General features: G+C 31.2%; 1 protein-coding gene across 4 annotated transcripts in view; it reads right to left on the minus strand.

Moving 5' to 3' along the window:
* Window positions 1-1,162: 1,162 nt before the first annotated feature.
* sns (sticks and stones) overlaps window positions 1,163-16,923 on the minus strand; it is a 62,357-nt gene continuing 46,596 nt past the window's right edge. For 3 of the 4 annotated variants that reach the window (XM_070635435.1, XM_070635434.1, XM_070635433.1), the window contains 15 exons: window positions 11,869-12,510; window positions 11,046-11,345; window positions 10,839-10,975; window positions 10,570-10,726; window positions 9,669-9,777; window positions 9,253-9,449; window positions 8,992-9,135; window positions 8,737-8,871; window positions 8,450-8,530; window positions 7,822-8,022; window positions 7,008-7,601; window positions 6,224-6,412; window positions 4,789-4,937; window positions 3,511-3,816; window positions 1,163-3,219 (listed from right to left, as the gene is read on the minus strand). In XM_070635435.1, the coding sequence (XP_070491536.1) occupies window positions 2,713-3,219; window positions 3,511-3,816; window positions 4,789-4,937; window positions 6,224-6,412; window positions 7,008-7,601; window positions 7,822-8,022; window positions 8,450-8,530; window positions 8,737-8,871; window positions 8,992-9,135; window positions 9,253-9,449; window positions 9,669-9,777; window positions 10,570-10,726; window positions 10,839-10,975; window positions 11,046-11,345; window positions 11,869-12,510 (3,848 nt within the window). In that variant the 3' untranslated portion in view covers window positions 1,163-2,712. Of the gene's footprint in view, window positions 3,220-3,510; window positions 3,817-4,788; window positions 4,938-5,806; window positions 5,951-6,223; window positions 6,413-7,007; window positions 7,602-7,821; window positions 8,023-8,449; window positions 8,531-8,736; window positions 8,872-8,991; window positions 9,136-9,252; window positions 9,450-9,668; window positions 9,778-10,569; window positions 10,727-10,838; window positions 10,976-11,045; window positions 11,346-11,868; window positions 12,511-16,923 lie in introns of all 4 variants that reach the window. The other variant, XM_070635436.1, reaches the window with a different exon arrangement.

Here is a 16,923-nt window from a genome sequence, read left to right on the forward strand (position 1 = left end):
TGAGAGTATCCAATTAAAAATTTTTCTAAAAGATAATGAGGTACGATGGCAATAAAAAACTAAATTTAATGGAGCTAATTTGACGAAAATATGGACACAATAAAAGTTGACAACAGCTCATTTGAAACAGAAAGTTCTCAAAAAAAAACGAAAAAAAAGGTGTAGTAATTAATGGAATGATTTTACAAGCGATTTACATAGACTAAGTATCACCGACGATGTCATCCTATCCATAATAGGTCAGTTTATATTAGTGTCTTTAATTCCTCTTTATTTTACATCTTTAAGATGTAAGAAGGAAGGTATTTGAATAACAATAAGATCGGCTCATGCCTTTTTTGTGGATTTTTTTTGGAAATGATGTTGGAGTTTGCAGATTGTCGTTGTGTTGCTGAGCTTGTTGAACATGCTTGGTGGTTGACTTGATTTTGATTATTTAGAAAACGTCAAAAAAAGTCCGTTATTTATTCAAAAACTGTCCAGATTCAGCTGTATTCAGCTTGTTTCAAATTCTTAGTAACCGTTATTTTTCAAATAAATTTTGACCGTTATTTTTCAAATTATTATCGACCGTTTATTTTCAAATTTTTATCGACCGTTATTTTTCAAAATTTCATCAACAGTTATTTTTCAAATTTTTATTGGCCGTTATTTTTTAAATTTTCGTCGACCGTTATTTTCCAAACAATTTTCACTTTCTTCAATAAAACTGCGCTTCCATTGACAACTCATGACCTTTGCCTCCACAATCTTTCGGTGCTTATATTTTTTCATGAATGAATATGAATAACATACGCCTACATTAAACGATTATATACAACCAAACGAGTCATCAAGGTGTCATAAATCAACTCGATAGAGGCAAGCGGCACAAAATTGAAGCTTTCACTGGCTTCTCATCGATTGTTAAAATTATACTTTTTTTGTTGTTCCTCAATAGCAATTTTTATATTTTATTTGACTTTTTTTCTCGTATCATTTCGCACATTTTTCAGGTATGGAGCAATTTACGGTAGAAAAACTTTATTGATTTTGGAACAAAAGTATGAAAAAGAAGTTCCTTCCGGAGATGTTTTAGAAAAGCTCATCAACTTGGTCCTGCAAAAGAAGAAATCACCGGAAAATCATAAAATTCAATTTTTATAAAAAAAAATAGACAAGATTGAATTTTTTTGAGTCATTTTTATCTTTATTCTTTAATTATTGTTTGTTGCTGTTTTTTATATTTTTTTTTTCTTTCGTTTTTTTTTTAAATATTTACAGCGAAAAAGAATTTTTTTTGTAATACAAAGTTTTGAATGTATTTAATTATAATATTTACAGTTCTTTGTGTTTTTTTGAGTGTCCAATGAGCCTAGGCGGAGGAGTCTTAAGCTCATTCAACATTACTTAATTAGATTCACTGTCTCATAATCTTCTGTACGCTTATACAAGGAATTTTTAATAATAATCGCTTATCAAGGTTGAAATCTTAATAAAATTCTCTTAACATCTTCAGATTTTTTTTACTTTTTTTTATTATTTATTTCCTTATACTTTATTATCAATGGGATTTTTTAAATCTCGACTTTTTAAAAAAATTAAGATCAATGGGACTTTATTTATCTTTTTTTTACATTTTTTGTTGTAAATACTTTTAATAGTAAAATTTAATAGCATTTTTTTTCTTCTTTTTTTTCGTTAATTAATTAAACATTTTCTTAATTTTCATCTCTTAAAATTCCCTTCATATACTTTTCTTTAAGGTATTATTTCTTTTACTAACTCAGTGCAAAGATTCTTTATACATTTATAATAATTAAAATTTAATTAGTCACAGTACTATAAAGAATCTTTTAACCATTTTTTTTTACTTTTGTTCAGCTGTTGAAGTCAATTGACTTCGATTTTGAAAACCGTACAAATTATGCACTTTGATTATTTCAAACTGTTGTAAGGTTTCTATTGTATTGAGTAATTTTAACTACTGAACCATATTAAAAACATTTGTAATGCTTTGAAACTCTTAAAACATTTATATGGTTCAATGTAGTATTTTAAAACATTTGTAAGGTTCTGAACCACTTTTCGGTTCTAATATTTTCAAATCAATTTGAATTTTTAAAAACTTAACGGTTAATTTTGATTTGAAATTTTTATGAGAACCTTAAAATTCTTAATTTTTGAAAATTCGTTATTAATTAGCCTAGAACTTGATATAGTACGGCTCGATTTTGATCGATTTCAATCAACTTCCGAACAGTGAACTATTCATTAATATTTAAATCTTTAGTATCCATTTCCTTAACTAAAAACAATGTATATATTGAAAAAAATAATTAAAAACTGAACAATGATAAATTGTAGAAAAAACAATTAAGGAAATTCTATAAATTGCGCTTGAATCGCTTAATATATACTTTTTTTTCTTATATATCCATCATAATTAATGAGATGCACGTAAAAAAATTTGAGTATTTGTTGACACATTTTGTGTCTGTTTTCAACTTTGTGTCTATGTAATTTCTTTTCATGTACGGATTTTGTTAATTAAACTTAAAGCTAATGTTTCTAGAACTTAATATAATGTGTAGAGTCGATCTATGTATATGTTCTGTCAATAATAATTAAAGAAAGTAATTCTTTGTAAAAAAGATAACTTATTGTAACTAGATTTTTTTTTTTGTGTCTGTGTATTAATGATGATGATTTAAAAATAAGAAATGCTGGACTTTACACTAAATGTCCATCCACACTGCCATCGGGGAAGCCCATTTGATGATTGAAATTTGATAAATTCAAATTCACATTGGCGTTGTTCGTTGCATCGTAATTATTCATTAGTTGAGCGGCGCTGAGCTGATGTGCATTCGATAAAGTGCCATCGGACATAACTAGTGATGGCATTGGCATTAATATCGATTGCATGTTGAGATCTTTATTTACATTATTTAATTGGTTTTGTTGTTGCTGAAGACGCTTTGGATCTTTGAGGATGCCAACAACTGGCACATTGTTTGGCTTACTACTATATAACGTACCAGTACCACTACTCACTAATAATGGCATCATCATTGTCGTATGCGTCACATCCGGCGGTGGAATTATATTATGATTCATTGCAATTAAATTACTATTGCGTCTATTCAGTGTATTACTACGTGACGTATTCGTGTGATGGTTCATGTCTAAATTTGTTGACATGTTATGAGGCAGCGTTGATGATGCAACTGAATAATCCTGCAATATAATAAAAAATATCGGATGAAATGACGAGATGTGTTTTGTGAAAAAGGTAGTATAGAAAAAAATTCAATTAAATTTTTCATTATTAAATATAGGAAGTGAGTTCATCCACAAATGACGTCAAAGAATCTAATCTTCAAAAATATGATTTGAAAAAAAACGGTCAAAAATGATTTGAAAAATAACGGTTAAAAATTATTTGAATTTGAATTTTAACCGTTAAAATCTCATACGTCACTTGCAAACGATCCCAAGGATATCCACATAAATTTCATTTATACGTACCATAGGAGGATAGGAAAGATAACGATCACATGCGCTATAATATGAACCATCCAGTGGCGGTCCAGGTGAATAATTCTTTGACGGATAAGTTTTATGATTTATTAATTGATCATCGAAATTCGATGACGGTAAGAAGCTCATTTGTGATGCATTCGGCATATTCTTTGGATGGATCATCATTTGGTTTGTATTTGATTGATAATACGGCGATAGTCGACCGTCTTTTTGATAACGTGGTGGCGGGATGTCATTTGAGTCTTCAACAACGTATGTTGACGATGTTGTTTGTTTACGATTCACTTCCTCCTGTGCATGGAAAAAAAAAGAAAAAAAATTGGTTGAAATAACAATTAAATCATTTTGAAATTGAGCAATTCTAGGCAGTGAATACAAGAAATAAAACATGGAAAATGCATTTTTTTTACTATCTGAATGCTCTACATAAATGCACACACAGAGTAAGAGAAATGCCATGCCATGTTGAAATGAATTGAATAAAAGCCACAGAAATATTGGCTCAAAAATTATAATATGCATGGGTCGATGGTCAGTTTTTCACTTCATGATGCATTTGTGAGGACATAAAATACGATGCATGAATAAAATTCATGTGGAATTGAGAGGGGATTCATAAAGTTTTTTTTTTTTTTTAAAAGCCATTCCTTTGATCAATTTTTACTCTATATTTCCAGTCATAAATAAGCTTCAAAATTGTTTAGCGGTTCCATTAAGTTTAATGGAGTATTGACATTGTGAATTGTTATTGCTTTAGTCCTAGAATTGACTTTAGTTGGAATCTTAGTTCCAAAATTCAGGTCATCTTTAAATTTCAAAGCTTATTCCTACATAAAAATCCAACTAAAATATTTAAGTCCAGAAATTTAAATCCCTAGATTTATTTTAATCCAACGATTTATTTAAGTCCGACATTTTAATTCTCCAAAATCTGAACTTTATGGCCAGACAAATCATGAAAATTTCACTAGCTACAAAAGCAATAAGTCAAAGGATTATAACGATTTCTGTAGAATAAAATAAACTCAGTTCTGGGTAAGAACTTTTAAGCTCATTTCAAATCGATTAAAGCTGTTGGAAGTAAAGTTATGCTTGACATAAAAAAAAAGTTCAATTGGATGAATTAAAGCTTGAAATTCCAGTTATCTGATAGAATAGCAATAAAAAGTAGTCAAAGGAATGATAATTTAGAGCAATTTTCCATCAGTTGAACAAGCTAGACACTGTAAAAAAAATAATAAAAATGTTAAAAAATTTATTTACCGTCAAATCTGGCTGACTGCCATCATTAGAATATGAATCACTTTTATCCGAAACGGACGATAATGTTTCACCAGTTACGGTATCGTTGTAGCTGCTTGGTGCATACATCTCAATGGCTGCCGATTTGCTATTTGCTGCGTTTGTTGGTTCTGTCGAGTGGAACACGAAAAAGAGAAAAAAATTTAAGTCTTAAGGAACACAAAAATCAATTAAGGCATCATAATGTATCTAGTAGACATGAACATCTACAACAATATTATATACGTTCTTTTTTTGGATGGTAACGAAGGCGCCATGCCAGAATGTCCAACCCTCAACAATCTTCTTTATTTTTTTATCGTCATCCCTTCCAAAAATAACAGTTTTTAATATCCTCTCATGAACAAAATAATGTGCGGTAGGAAAATCTACAGATATATTCTTCTGATCAAACGTCCAGAGAATATTGTCATCAAAATTTAATTACAATTAAAATCACTGACTATAAAAATGGTCATTTGAGGAAGCAGAACTGTTTCTGCAGTTCTGTTTAAAGCTGCACATTTCCTGAAGATTGTTATGATTTCGGATTATCTGACTGTCCGGTCAAACGAAACGGTTATTATTTGAAAATTTCAGAACCGGTTTTATTTGAAATTTTGACGACCGTTATTTTTTGAAAATTTTATTACCGTTATAATTAGATTCAAAATTTTGACGACCGGAAAATTTCATTCCCGTTATTTTTTGAAATTTTGACAACCGTTATTTTTCAGATAAAAAATTATTCAAATGATTTTTGGCTGTTTGAATATAAATTGACCGTTAAACCTTTATAATCCCAAAATTAATTAAGAACCCAATAACAGCGAAAAATGCGCTTTCCCTCCAGTAACAAACAATCAACTATAAACCAGCATTTTCTCCAGCACGAGAAATAAAAAAAAGAGAGAAAATTAAATAAAACATAATGAACAATTGTCTGGCGAATGATAAAAAGGGACGGAGGATAGCTAGCTGTTCATTAAATTTTTTTTACCTTTAATTCGTTTACGAATGATAAACCATGCAACAAGTGCTGTATTAGCAATTAACAGTCCAAGTCCGATTAATGCAATACCAACGACAAGAAGTTTTGGAAGTGCATCTTCGTCCTTTAACTTTGTTTGAATTGGTTCGAAGCCTTTAAAAAGAAGAAAAATAATAATAATAAAATCATAAAAAATATATAACATAAATCCCATAAACCATGAATGTCTATTGACAACACAAAAAGTGTAATGGAAAGAATACCGCGATATAAATAAATTAAAAAAAAATTTTCATGCTGGTTAAAACCACAAGACATCGATTTCGCATGTAATCCTTTATCATCCACAATAACAGAAATATAATATTGTCGTTCGATGAATCAAGCCCACGTGTCTTTAATTGGGCATAAAATCGTTAATTTTACCTCCTTTAAGATTCTTCTTATGACGCTTATGCAGACAGCATGCAATCAATAGAATATTGATAAGTACTAATCCTGTACCCGATGAAATACCAATTAGCATCAATAAACCTCTCGATGTATTCATAAATGGACTTCCAGTTGTCTCCGTTTGTTGTGTTGTCAGTACCGACAATGACAGTTGCGGTGCGACTGTATATACATTTTTTTTTTTTCAATGTTTGTGGTTTTAAATGTTATTAATTATTATTTATAATACAAGAATTAAAATTAATTTTTAATGAATTTTGGATGTTCGAGGGAGAGAAAATCACTTTTTGTGTGCAAAATAATATAAAAATTTGTGTTTGTAGACCAATGAGACCGTGAATAATAAATAATGATTTCGATGCTCAATCAATAAAGAAATTGGAAGTAGATGAAGTGTACAATAATACAAGATCCATTACAAGTTATGAATAGAATTAATGATATTTATTTTCACCGCTTAATTCGCGTAAAATATTTCATTTTTCATCGATTTTAATGAGCTGAGAGAAAATACTTTTTTTCACAAGTTTTCATCATCATCGCACCTTTTCTAAATCATGGCCATAAAAAGAGCATCGAAAATTTTACTTTGAGGTCAATTCATAAATAACGTCAATCAATATTGATTTCAGTATATTTTCATACCTGACTGACCTCACTTTAGTCACACAACTCGTAAATAACTCCAACATGTCTCATCAATCGAACACAAAAGTGCGACATTAAATAATCATAGAATTAAATCGAAATCTCATACCTTTCGTTTGTGCTTTTGTCGTATCCGGCAACCATCCACTATTTCCCAAATTGTTCATCGCCATAATTGAGAACAAATATACAACATTCGGTTTGAGGCCTTCAATATCCAATCTGTAAACATTGGGTAGACTGTCTACATATCTATAAGCGGATGTGCTTGCTTCACGATAACGCAATTGATATGTGGTTTTTAAACCACCATCAAATCCAGGCGTCCATGCTAACGATACAGAATCGTGTGTTGCGTTTAACACTGTTAAGCTAAGTGGTGGATCAGGTTTTGATGTGACATCTAATCGGATATTTTCACGACTTGAACCAAGTTCATTATCTGCTTTACATTCATACAATCCATAATCGTTTGTTTCAACTTTATCTACCAAAAGAACCGACTCATATGTTAATGGATCAATTTGTCGACTTTCAATGAAATATTTTCCACTATTTTGTGTATTATTTAATGTCTTTTGTGAACGTGCCCATGTAAATGTTGGTTTTGGTGCTGCTTGAACACGACAAACTAGACGTCCCTTTTCGTTCTTCTCGCTGGCAGCACGAAGCATCGTTGGTGATTTATCAATCTCAGGAACAACTAGATGTAGACATAAAGAATAATAATAAAAATGATGAGAAATTTACTCGGTAGCACATAGCATAGCATAGAGAGCAGATGAGAGAGTGTAAAGGCACAGAAGCAAAAGAAGAAAATTAAATTATGAATAAAATTGATCATGATAATCTCCTCTCAATTTCTTCTCTATGATAAAGTGGTGCTATAAACGATAAAGATGTCAATATTATCATCAACATACATTTTACAATCAATAGAGCATCACGGCTAACGGGATTGGCCACACGATTATCAGCAATACATCGAAAATGTCCGATATCGTCACGTTGTGCATTAGATATATGCAAAAAGCTTGTACCATTTTCATATCTTATTTTCGTCTTTGTATTCATTTCATAATCCACTCGCTCCCAACGAATATGATTCTCATTTAATGGATTTCCTAAATTGAATTAAATAGAAATCAATTAATTTATTTACATAGTCATCGACGTGAGTTTGTTGTTTGTTGGTAATGCTGATTGTTTTGTTTATATTCAAGAATTAGAATTTAAGGTAATTTTAAAAATTTGGATTTTAACGACTTGTTAATATTTGAATTTTAACGGCTTTCAAAAATTTGAATTTTACCGGTTTTCAAATATTCAAATTTTGAAAAAATCGTTAGAAAATCCCAAAAACTTCGTCCAATCCAATATCTATTAATAAACATATGCTCGCTCATTCAATTAGATTACATTTATGTTTCAATGCTTTGTTATTATTTCATATGTTCAGAACACATTGGATTCAAGTGAGCTGTGGTGTATGTTTTTTCATCAGTCATTACCATTATTAGAAATAAAAATTAATTAATTAAAGTAATGTACCTTTTACAGCACATGCCAATTTTGCCTCATCGCCAGGATTCACAACAACATTATCAGAAATTGATTCAATTGTTGCACCATCTGTTTTGTCGGGTATATTTTTGAATATTTTCATCATCATGTACATGTGGAGAAAGGAAGAGAATAGAAAGAATAGGAAATGGAATTAGCATTTGTCCTGAATTTCTCCTTCATTTAAATGAATATGTCCCAACAGATGAAATGTGCATGTACGTTACGCACACAATAGGACACATGTATAGACATAGAGTAAATGAGCATCTTACATTCAACAACAACAGATATGTTGATCACGGCAGAGCCTTGGGAATTTAAAGCCTCGCACGTATACAATCCACTGTCATCACGTGCCAATTTAGTGAAATTCAATGTAGGCCCATCGATGACGATTCGTTGGTTGTCTATAGAATATTAATGAGAAGTAAATAAGAAGACATACATAAAAATTCGAAATGGATAGAACGTAAAAATGCGTCGCATGCATGTTCGTTCCTGATTATATATGTAGATGAAAAACATACCATGATCCTCAAGCGGAGAACCTTCCTTTGTCCATGTATATTGAATGTTCATTGGATTTCCGTTGGCCATAAGATTAATTATCAAAGATTCATCCTCAATTCCAACAACAGTTGCCGATGGTGGTGGGGTGAATTTTGGTGGAACTGTTTACCATTTTGTTGTTGTTGTTAATTAAAATTAAGCATGTTAAATGAAAAGGAAATTTCGTATGAGAATGACTTAATAATAAACACATTATTTAGGATAATAATAATACTTACATAAAACTTGTAATTCAATGGCTTCATTAATACTACGCTGAAGTGCTTCGTTTGTTCCTTGACAAGCTATTTTCACACCATTCATATCTTGTGTTATATTAAGCTTTACTTGAGTTGATGAAATTTTTCCGCCCCACAAACCATTCTGATGTGATACAGTTCCATCGCTCATTAAAGGAATTCCATCTTTGTACCAACTTTAAGATTCATGATGTCATGAGTTAGTGAGGAAAAAGATGAAAATGGAAAGAAGATGAAAATTAGAAAATTTATTCATTTCATAAAAATGTCAAGCAAAACTTTTCTTCATGAAGGAAGACACTTGCTTTATGGATGGAGAAAAGTACCGAACTTTTCAGATTTGAATTCAAATTAAGTCCGTTATAACACAAATATATTATTGCATAATTACTCACTTTAAACGAACTGGTGGATTTGATGAACTCGAGTCACAATAAAGTGTTGCTTCCGTCCCGCTTGTCAACGCTGCTGGTTCCACGCGTATTTTTAAAGTTTCTGGTAAAACTATACGATGAGAATAAAGAAGAATGGAAATAAATTATAAATAATAAAAATGAATGAGAAATTCGGTGAAAAATCATTATAATGACGTAGACTTGCCATCACAGCATAGCAAAAAGAAAGAAACAATCACCGAAAAAAAAACTAACACAAAAAAAGGGAATGAAAAAGTTTTCTTTCATTTCCAAAATAAAAAAAAAAGTTGTCGATTGAACCAAATAACCAGGCACAAAAAAGAGAACTCAAACATCTGCTACCATTTCAGTTGCAGTACTGGAAGCAGATTTAATCAAATATTAAAAATCTCTTTCGCTTCTTTTGTTTTCCTACATACTACTCCAGAATGGTATGAATGTGACTAGTACTTATGGCTGACTAGCAGCGCAGTTAATGAGAATGTTCAAAAATAAGTTTAAAATTTTTGAAAATTTAACGGTTTTTAAAAATTTGAATTTCAATAAAATAACCGATTGAAGATTTGAATTCTGAGTAACCGGTAAAAAATTCAAATTCTGAAAAACCGTTAAAAAGTTTTTCGATATTTCTTAAGCACAGAAAGACAAATTGAGCTCATAATCGACTTATTCCCAACTAGAACGCTTCCAAAAAATGTACAAAAAAAATTATTTTTCTCTCGCTCAACTTCCGAAACAAGAAAATTATGAACAGCAAAAAAAAAAATAGATACGAAATCTACATTATTGGGTAATTTTTTTGGTATCGTCATTGAATGATGGAAATGAGAGCAAAGATAAAGGCCGGAGAAGATGTATTGTTAGAATAATTATTACTTACAATGAACGTTAAGTGTCTTTTTATCGAATAGTGGCACATCCGTTGCACTATTTTGTGCTTCACATCGATAAATTGCTTGATTGTCGGTAATGTTGGCAATAATATTTAATTCAGATTGCACCGCATTCGAATTGATTGTTTTCGTCTGAGAATTAATCTGTGAACGAGAAGCGAAAATGTATAAATTTATATCCAGCATCTAATTATTTCGCTAATTAAGATTAAGACTTAATGATTTAATTTAAAAAAGTCAGAATTTGAGTCCATACCTTTTTGTCATTCTTAAACCATGTTAGTGTGGGTGTTGGATTTCCACCGGAAGACATACAAAGTAACTTTTGTGTTGAACCAGCTGGAATTACAGATCCCTCTGTATAACCTGAAATTATTGGTGTTGATGGTGGATCTAAATTGGAAGTATAAAAATCGATTAGAAATGAGTACAAGAATGTTTACATAACAAGCATAATACTTACATAGAATATGAAGTGTATGTGTTGTCATCACATTATCTGCAAGTTGCATATTGATTCCTTGACATAATAATGAAATTGAACGTTTATTCGAGTCAATTGTTATTGACATATTTGATGAGGTAGTCCATCCACCTTCATTGCTTGCTTCTGTTTTCGATGAATTTGTTTTCCTTTGACGACCGTCAATGGTCCATCGAATTTCAGCTGGCGGATGTGATGGTGCTGTGAGACATTGAAAATTGACAACATCGCCATGACGAGCCTCTGTTGGACCCGATATTGTGACTTGTGATGGTGAAACTATTGAAATAGAAGAGACAAATGAGATTCCAAAACTTTTTCTTTAAAGTTTTAAGGCAAAAACTTTTTTTTTATTTTGCCTCAGTTGAATGATAAAACAGCATGAAAGGGTGATTGAAAAATTAAAGATGTTGATCTAGCATTTTTTTTCTCGTTCGCTACGCTCGAGTTTTTCTTTTTATCTTAATTGATAAATGAGGAAAATTCTATTTTCATACAAGTTCTTTTTTTTTTGCTTCCCATAATTCTAAATCAACTTCACAAGAGAGAACAAGACAAGGAAGATGACAAAAAAAATGCTAGTAAGGAATGACTGTGTGAACACAGCACTAGAAAGCATTATTTAATTATTTAAGATTATTCTTTCTTGAAAATAACCGTTAAATAATAATTTAAAAAAATAACGGTTAAAAATTATTTAAAATCCGGTCAAACCGACAGATTAACAATATTTCACAGTTTTATTGATAATCTTAGCTAAATGAAGATACAAGATTGAGGACAATATTGTTGGTATACTTACAGAGAACTGTTAAATCAATCTCTTTCTTCAGCGGCCTATCTGAGATTGTATTGCTCGCTTCGCATCGTAAACGCGCCTTATTGTCGCCTGGTTGTACTTTAAAGCGATAAGTGCTAGCTGAATCACGTCCTGATGTTGTATATATGCTCACAACTTGACGATTATTTTTGTACCATATTAATTGTGCTGGAGGATTTCCGCTATATGATCTACACACTAATTCCATCTCCTGTCCATTCCTAAGCTTTTCACCTTTACTGTAACCTTCAATGAAAGGCTCACCAGGAGCTTTTAATACTGATACTTGTACTATTGATTGTAATGGATGATCTGGTGATATCGCTAAATGCTTAGCACGACATTTATAATCAACAAGATCATCATTGGCAGATGCTTTAACCGTCAAATTCGATGATACTGTAAATCTTTTATTGTCCAATTCAATGACTTCGTCGTGACGATTGTCTGTTGATTTTAATTCAACATTCCCTCTGTACCATTTTATTTCAGCCGCCGGTTTACTATTTGCAATTATACACGACAGCATTAAGTCTTGATTTTCTTTTACATCTACTTTATTATTTTGTTTTATGATGGGCACACCATGTGATGATGCTTCTATTTCGATGGACGATGGAGGTGCTATAATTAAACATAACATATTAATTGGTTATCACATAGATAGATGTATGTCGGATGCTTTAGTAGCACATAAGCACATATATATATACAGACATAAACAGACGAGTGAATCCATTGATAATAATAATCATGGTAATTATCAAATTTATTTGCCGTGAAGGGACTAATTATACGAACGCTTTCATACGACTCCATTGACAATTTAATTTAAACTTTTATATTTTTTTTTCATTCAAACCACCATTATTCCTTGTTCACGTATATACATGCATAGCATTTATGTGAAAATATGTTTATAATTGTGTGTATCAATGCGATTGTGGTTTAAAATAAGGGATTCACAGCACTTTTTATTACACTTTATGTTTCCCAAATTGACAGTTTCCTCGTAGCTTTCCTACCAACTCACTCTCGTATGCTCACTTCCACTTCATACTTTTTTTTTGATTACATTTGTATGAGTATGTACTTTTTTCCATCTTTATTTTTATTATTTCTCATAATAATTTCATAAGAAATCATGCAAGCAGAAAACAAGAACTTGAACTTGAAAGGTGTTTGGTTTGATGGAAGCACAATGACGCATTTTACTTAAGAATCCGGTCATTTGTGAATCGATGAATGTGCACTTTGATGAATAGAATTCAGATTCAGATTTAAGGAGACAATATCTTTCAAAAAATTTGAAATTAAGCTATCAAAATATTTTTGAAAATTTAACCGTCAAAAAATATTTGAAGAAATAACGGTAAAAATATTTGAGGAAATAACTGTCAAAAATTATTTGAAAATAGGTAGTTCTCAGAAAATATTTGAAAAATAACGGTTGAAGAATATTTAAAAAATGACGGTTTAAAAAAACTTGACAAAAAAAAAATTGTTCAAAATATCTTTCAAAAATTAACCGTCAAAATATATTTGAAAAATAACGTTCAAAAAATATTTGAAAAATAACTGATAAAATATATTTAAAAATCAGAGCTTTTTTACAGAACAACGGAAAGACTGACAACTTGCAGACAAAAGACATCCTTGAAAGTAGAGATAAAACATGCTTAAAAGTGCAATGGAATGATGAAATCTAATGTAAGAGAAATTTCTTCGTTTCAATATTAATGAGATGATACATATCCACCATATTCTTTCTTCGGAAGCTTTACTTCTCTCGCTGCTGCTGCTGTTTTTAGGATCTTTATGCATAAAATATTTCACAAACTCACAACATGAAAATGAACAACAAACATTATATTTTGAGTCACTCCGAAAATCTTATTTAAGAGATTTTTCAATAACAAAAAGAGAAGTTTTTCCTCTTTTTTGTTTAAAATTATTGTACTTTTGCACCGACACATCACATACATCATCAGCATATAAAATTCTCAGAAGAGCATTAAATCTCACAGACAAGCTCATGTTCAGGTTACAGATAATAATTTATTTTATGCAGAAACAAAATATTCTGATTATTTTTTTTGCAACAATCATGAAAATGATAAGCTTTATGCTGCTTTGTTGTAAATCTTTAATCTTGAGATTGTTTTTCCTGTTCTGCATTTGCTACAGTTTAATTGAATGTGATGAATTGTTGACGATTTCTGTGTTTAAAAGCTGTTAAAGAATTAAAAAGCTTCAAGCTTTGATTATTAAATTAACGGAAGTAATTAGTTAATGGATCTTTATGCAATGTAGACTGGAGTCTGACGTCGAGTTGAATATTGAATGGAGTCATGTCGGCTGCAGCCGTTGCTTAGCTACTCGATTTGAAGCTATTCAGAAGCAAAGCCCGAGCAGCACAATGCGTTGAACTTCATGATTTGCCGTAAAAATGGGTCGGAATCAGTCGTTACGATGCAGTCTGGGCAACTTCAGGTCTTCCCGATAATACCACCGTTGTCCTAGCGAACACATTGTGTGGTTCGGGAAAGTCGACTCTAAATCCACAACTAGTCTAGTTCAATGGCTTTTCATTCCCTAACAGAAAGAGATCATCCTCTGAGTATTCTCACTGCTATGTGCATTCTCTAAGCATACTCACAACTATGAGCATACCCTGATTATATTAACAGCTAACAGCATCCTCTGATCATGCTCACTGCCATAACCATCCTCAATTCCACTCCCAAATTGTGCTCATGAATACATTAAAAATTATATAATTGCCAAGTTTATAATCCGTAAATAAAAAAGCTCTTCCACTCAGTCATAATCATTCTCAGCAATTAAGATTGTCTGTGCTTCAAATTCCACCATTATCTGTTACCATCGTATGATTACTTATGCATATAGCTTTCGGAAATCATACATGATATGATGTCTTGCATTAAATTTATGCATCCGATGCTATAAATGCTTTAACAGGTTATAAAGTAGCACTTTAGTTGGATGTTAATGGTTCAATTGACTGAATCGATGGTAAGGATTGCTGCAGTGACTTTGGCACTTTTGTATAGGATAGCAGGAACCCAGATCTTAATTAATGTCAAATTATAAAGCTTTCAAGCTCAGCATCCAGAAAATTTGTTATTTGTCTATAAAAAGCTTGAAATTAAAAACCTATAAAAATCAAAAGCATGAAGCGTCATGAGCATTAGCACATAAAATTCGTTATTGTCATCTTAGATGGAACAGGATTGAATGAAAATTTCGAATTTCCTTTAAACAAAAGAGACTCAAACCTCTCCATTTTCTCTCATTATATTTCCATTCCTCAGTTTATAAAAATGTTCAAGTATTATTTACATATTATCTATACAAGCACACAGTAGAGCAAGAAGCATGATTATGATGCTGGATATTACATCGACGAAATCAATATCGAGGATGAAAAATATGAAAAAAAGGGGAAAAATTCTTTGTTTGGTGAAGATTTACATAAAATGAATAAATTAAGTAAATTGTGTTAATGTCGTTTAATGCATTCGAGTCTTGAATGTTGTGTGTAGGATTGGGATGTATTCATACAATTTTCAATCGCTTTCAGCACATATGAAAATGTTCTTATTTGTACCAATTTTATAGTGTTATATATATGTGAATGCTACATTATTGCTATTATAGATATGAACTCAAGCAGCACCAAAATGTGAAGTTGTGAAATTCACATTAAAGCATTGAGGCAAGAAAGCGCATTTTTATACTGATTGATCCAAAAAATCATTAAATTTCAAATATTTTCAGAAAACCGATTCAATTCAAATTCTAGAAAAACCGTTACAATTCAAATTCTAGAAAGCTGTTACAATTAAAATTCCAAAAAATCGTTGAATTTCAAATATTTTCTAGAAAACCGATTCAATTCAAATTCTAGAAAACCGTTAAATTTCAAATATTTTCTAACCGTTAAAATCAACCATTTAATTTCAGTTCACGACTCACGTCATCCTTCCTAACAAGATAAGACACAAAAATCAGTCACAATTTTACCCATTCCAAATCCAATATCAGAAAAATACGCTAAAAATCATTTTCCCTTTCCTCCTTTAAGCAGCAAAAGTATTTCGTTGCTAATGTTGTTTCTTAAACAGTAAAGGCAGGCAACACACAGCGGAGCAAGGAAGAGAAGAAATGTATCCGATTTCATGACGAGAGAAAAAGAGCGAAAAGATTTTTTTTTCTTTTTGTGTTGTATTTCTGGTGAAACTGGTGGATGGAGGTAAGACTCCTTTAAGATATTTTCGTTTTCACTCTCCGTCTTGTGCCCTTTTCCACCCCTCCGCATATATACATTTCGTAAGGAGCATGACAAGTATGGAAAAATGAAACTTCGTTGGAAATGAAATTTTTTTTATCCGTTTTGGAAGTGAAAAGCAAAAAAAGAAAAAATATATCAGTTATGCATGTATACAGAATTGTGATATTGAGTACTAAGCTTACATCACAACTGAATCGCGAGGCATAAAAAAATATTCTTATCGAGTGACGTCACTAATTTCTTTGATTTATTTTAAGAATTCCTTTAACGCCTACATTTTATGCATAACGACCATGAGTCTGGTAAGTTTTCCATTTGATTAATTGTCGACGAAACCTTGAGTGATGTAATGGATATCCTGCGATAACAATTAAAGCTTTGTGTGACATAATTTATGAATTATTCAAATTTTTTAAAGGCATTTTCTTCATAAAAATCAGACTGTAAGAAGTAAATTCAGTATGCATATTATACGGAATACATAATCATGTACTCATATGGGTATGGATCAGTGATTCTTGCATATAAGATATTCATATTCACTTTTTTTTATTTTCACATCTTAAGGATGGTGGATGTATTCAGGAGGAAGAAGGATGTGTCATACTAAACAGTGGTGAGCCACCTTGCAGGTGAGCATCGATTGAAACCATACATGGCATACGATTCATGGCAGAGCTCGAGCTCGACTAGGATTTTGTATGGGAAAGTCTACTTCGAGC

The sequence above is a fragment of the Chironomus tepperi genome, unplaced genomic scaffold (genome assembly GCF_022539635.2).
Source record: "Chironomus tepperi strain 1889 unplaced genomic scaffold, CSIRO-AGI_Ctep_v1 contig_89, whole genome shotgun sequence".
Classification (NCBI taxonomy): domain Eukaryota; kingdom Metazoa; phylum Arthropoda; class Insecta; order Diptera; family Chironomidae; genus Chironomus; species Chironomus tepperi.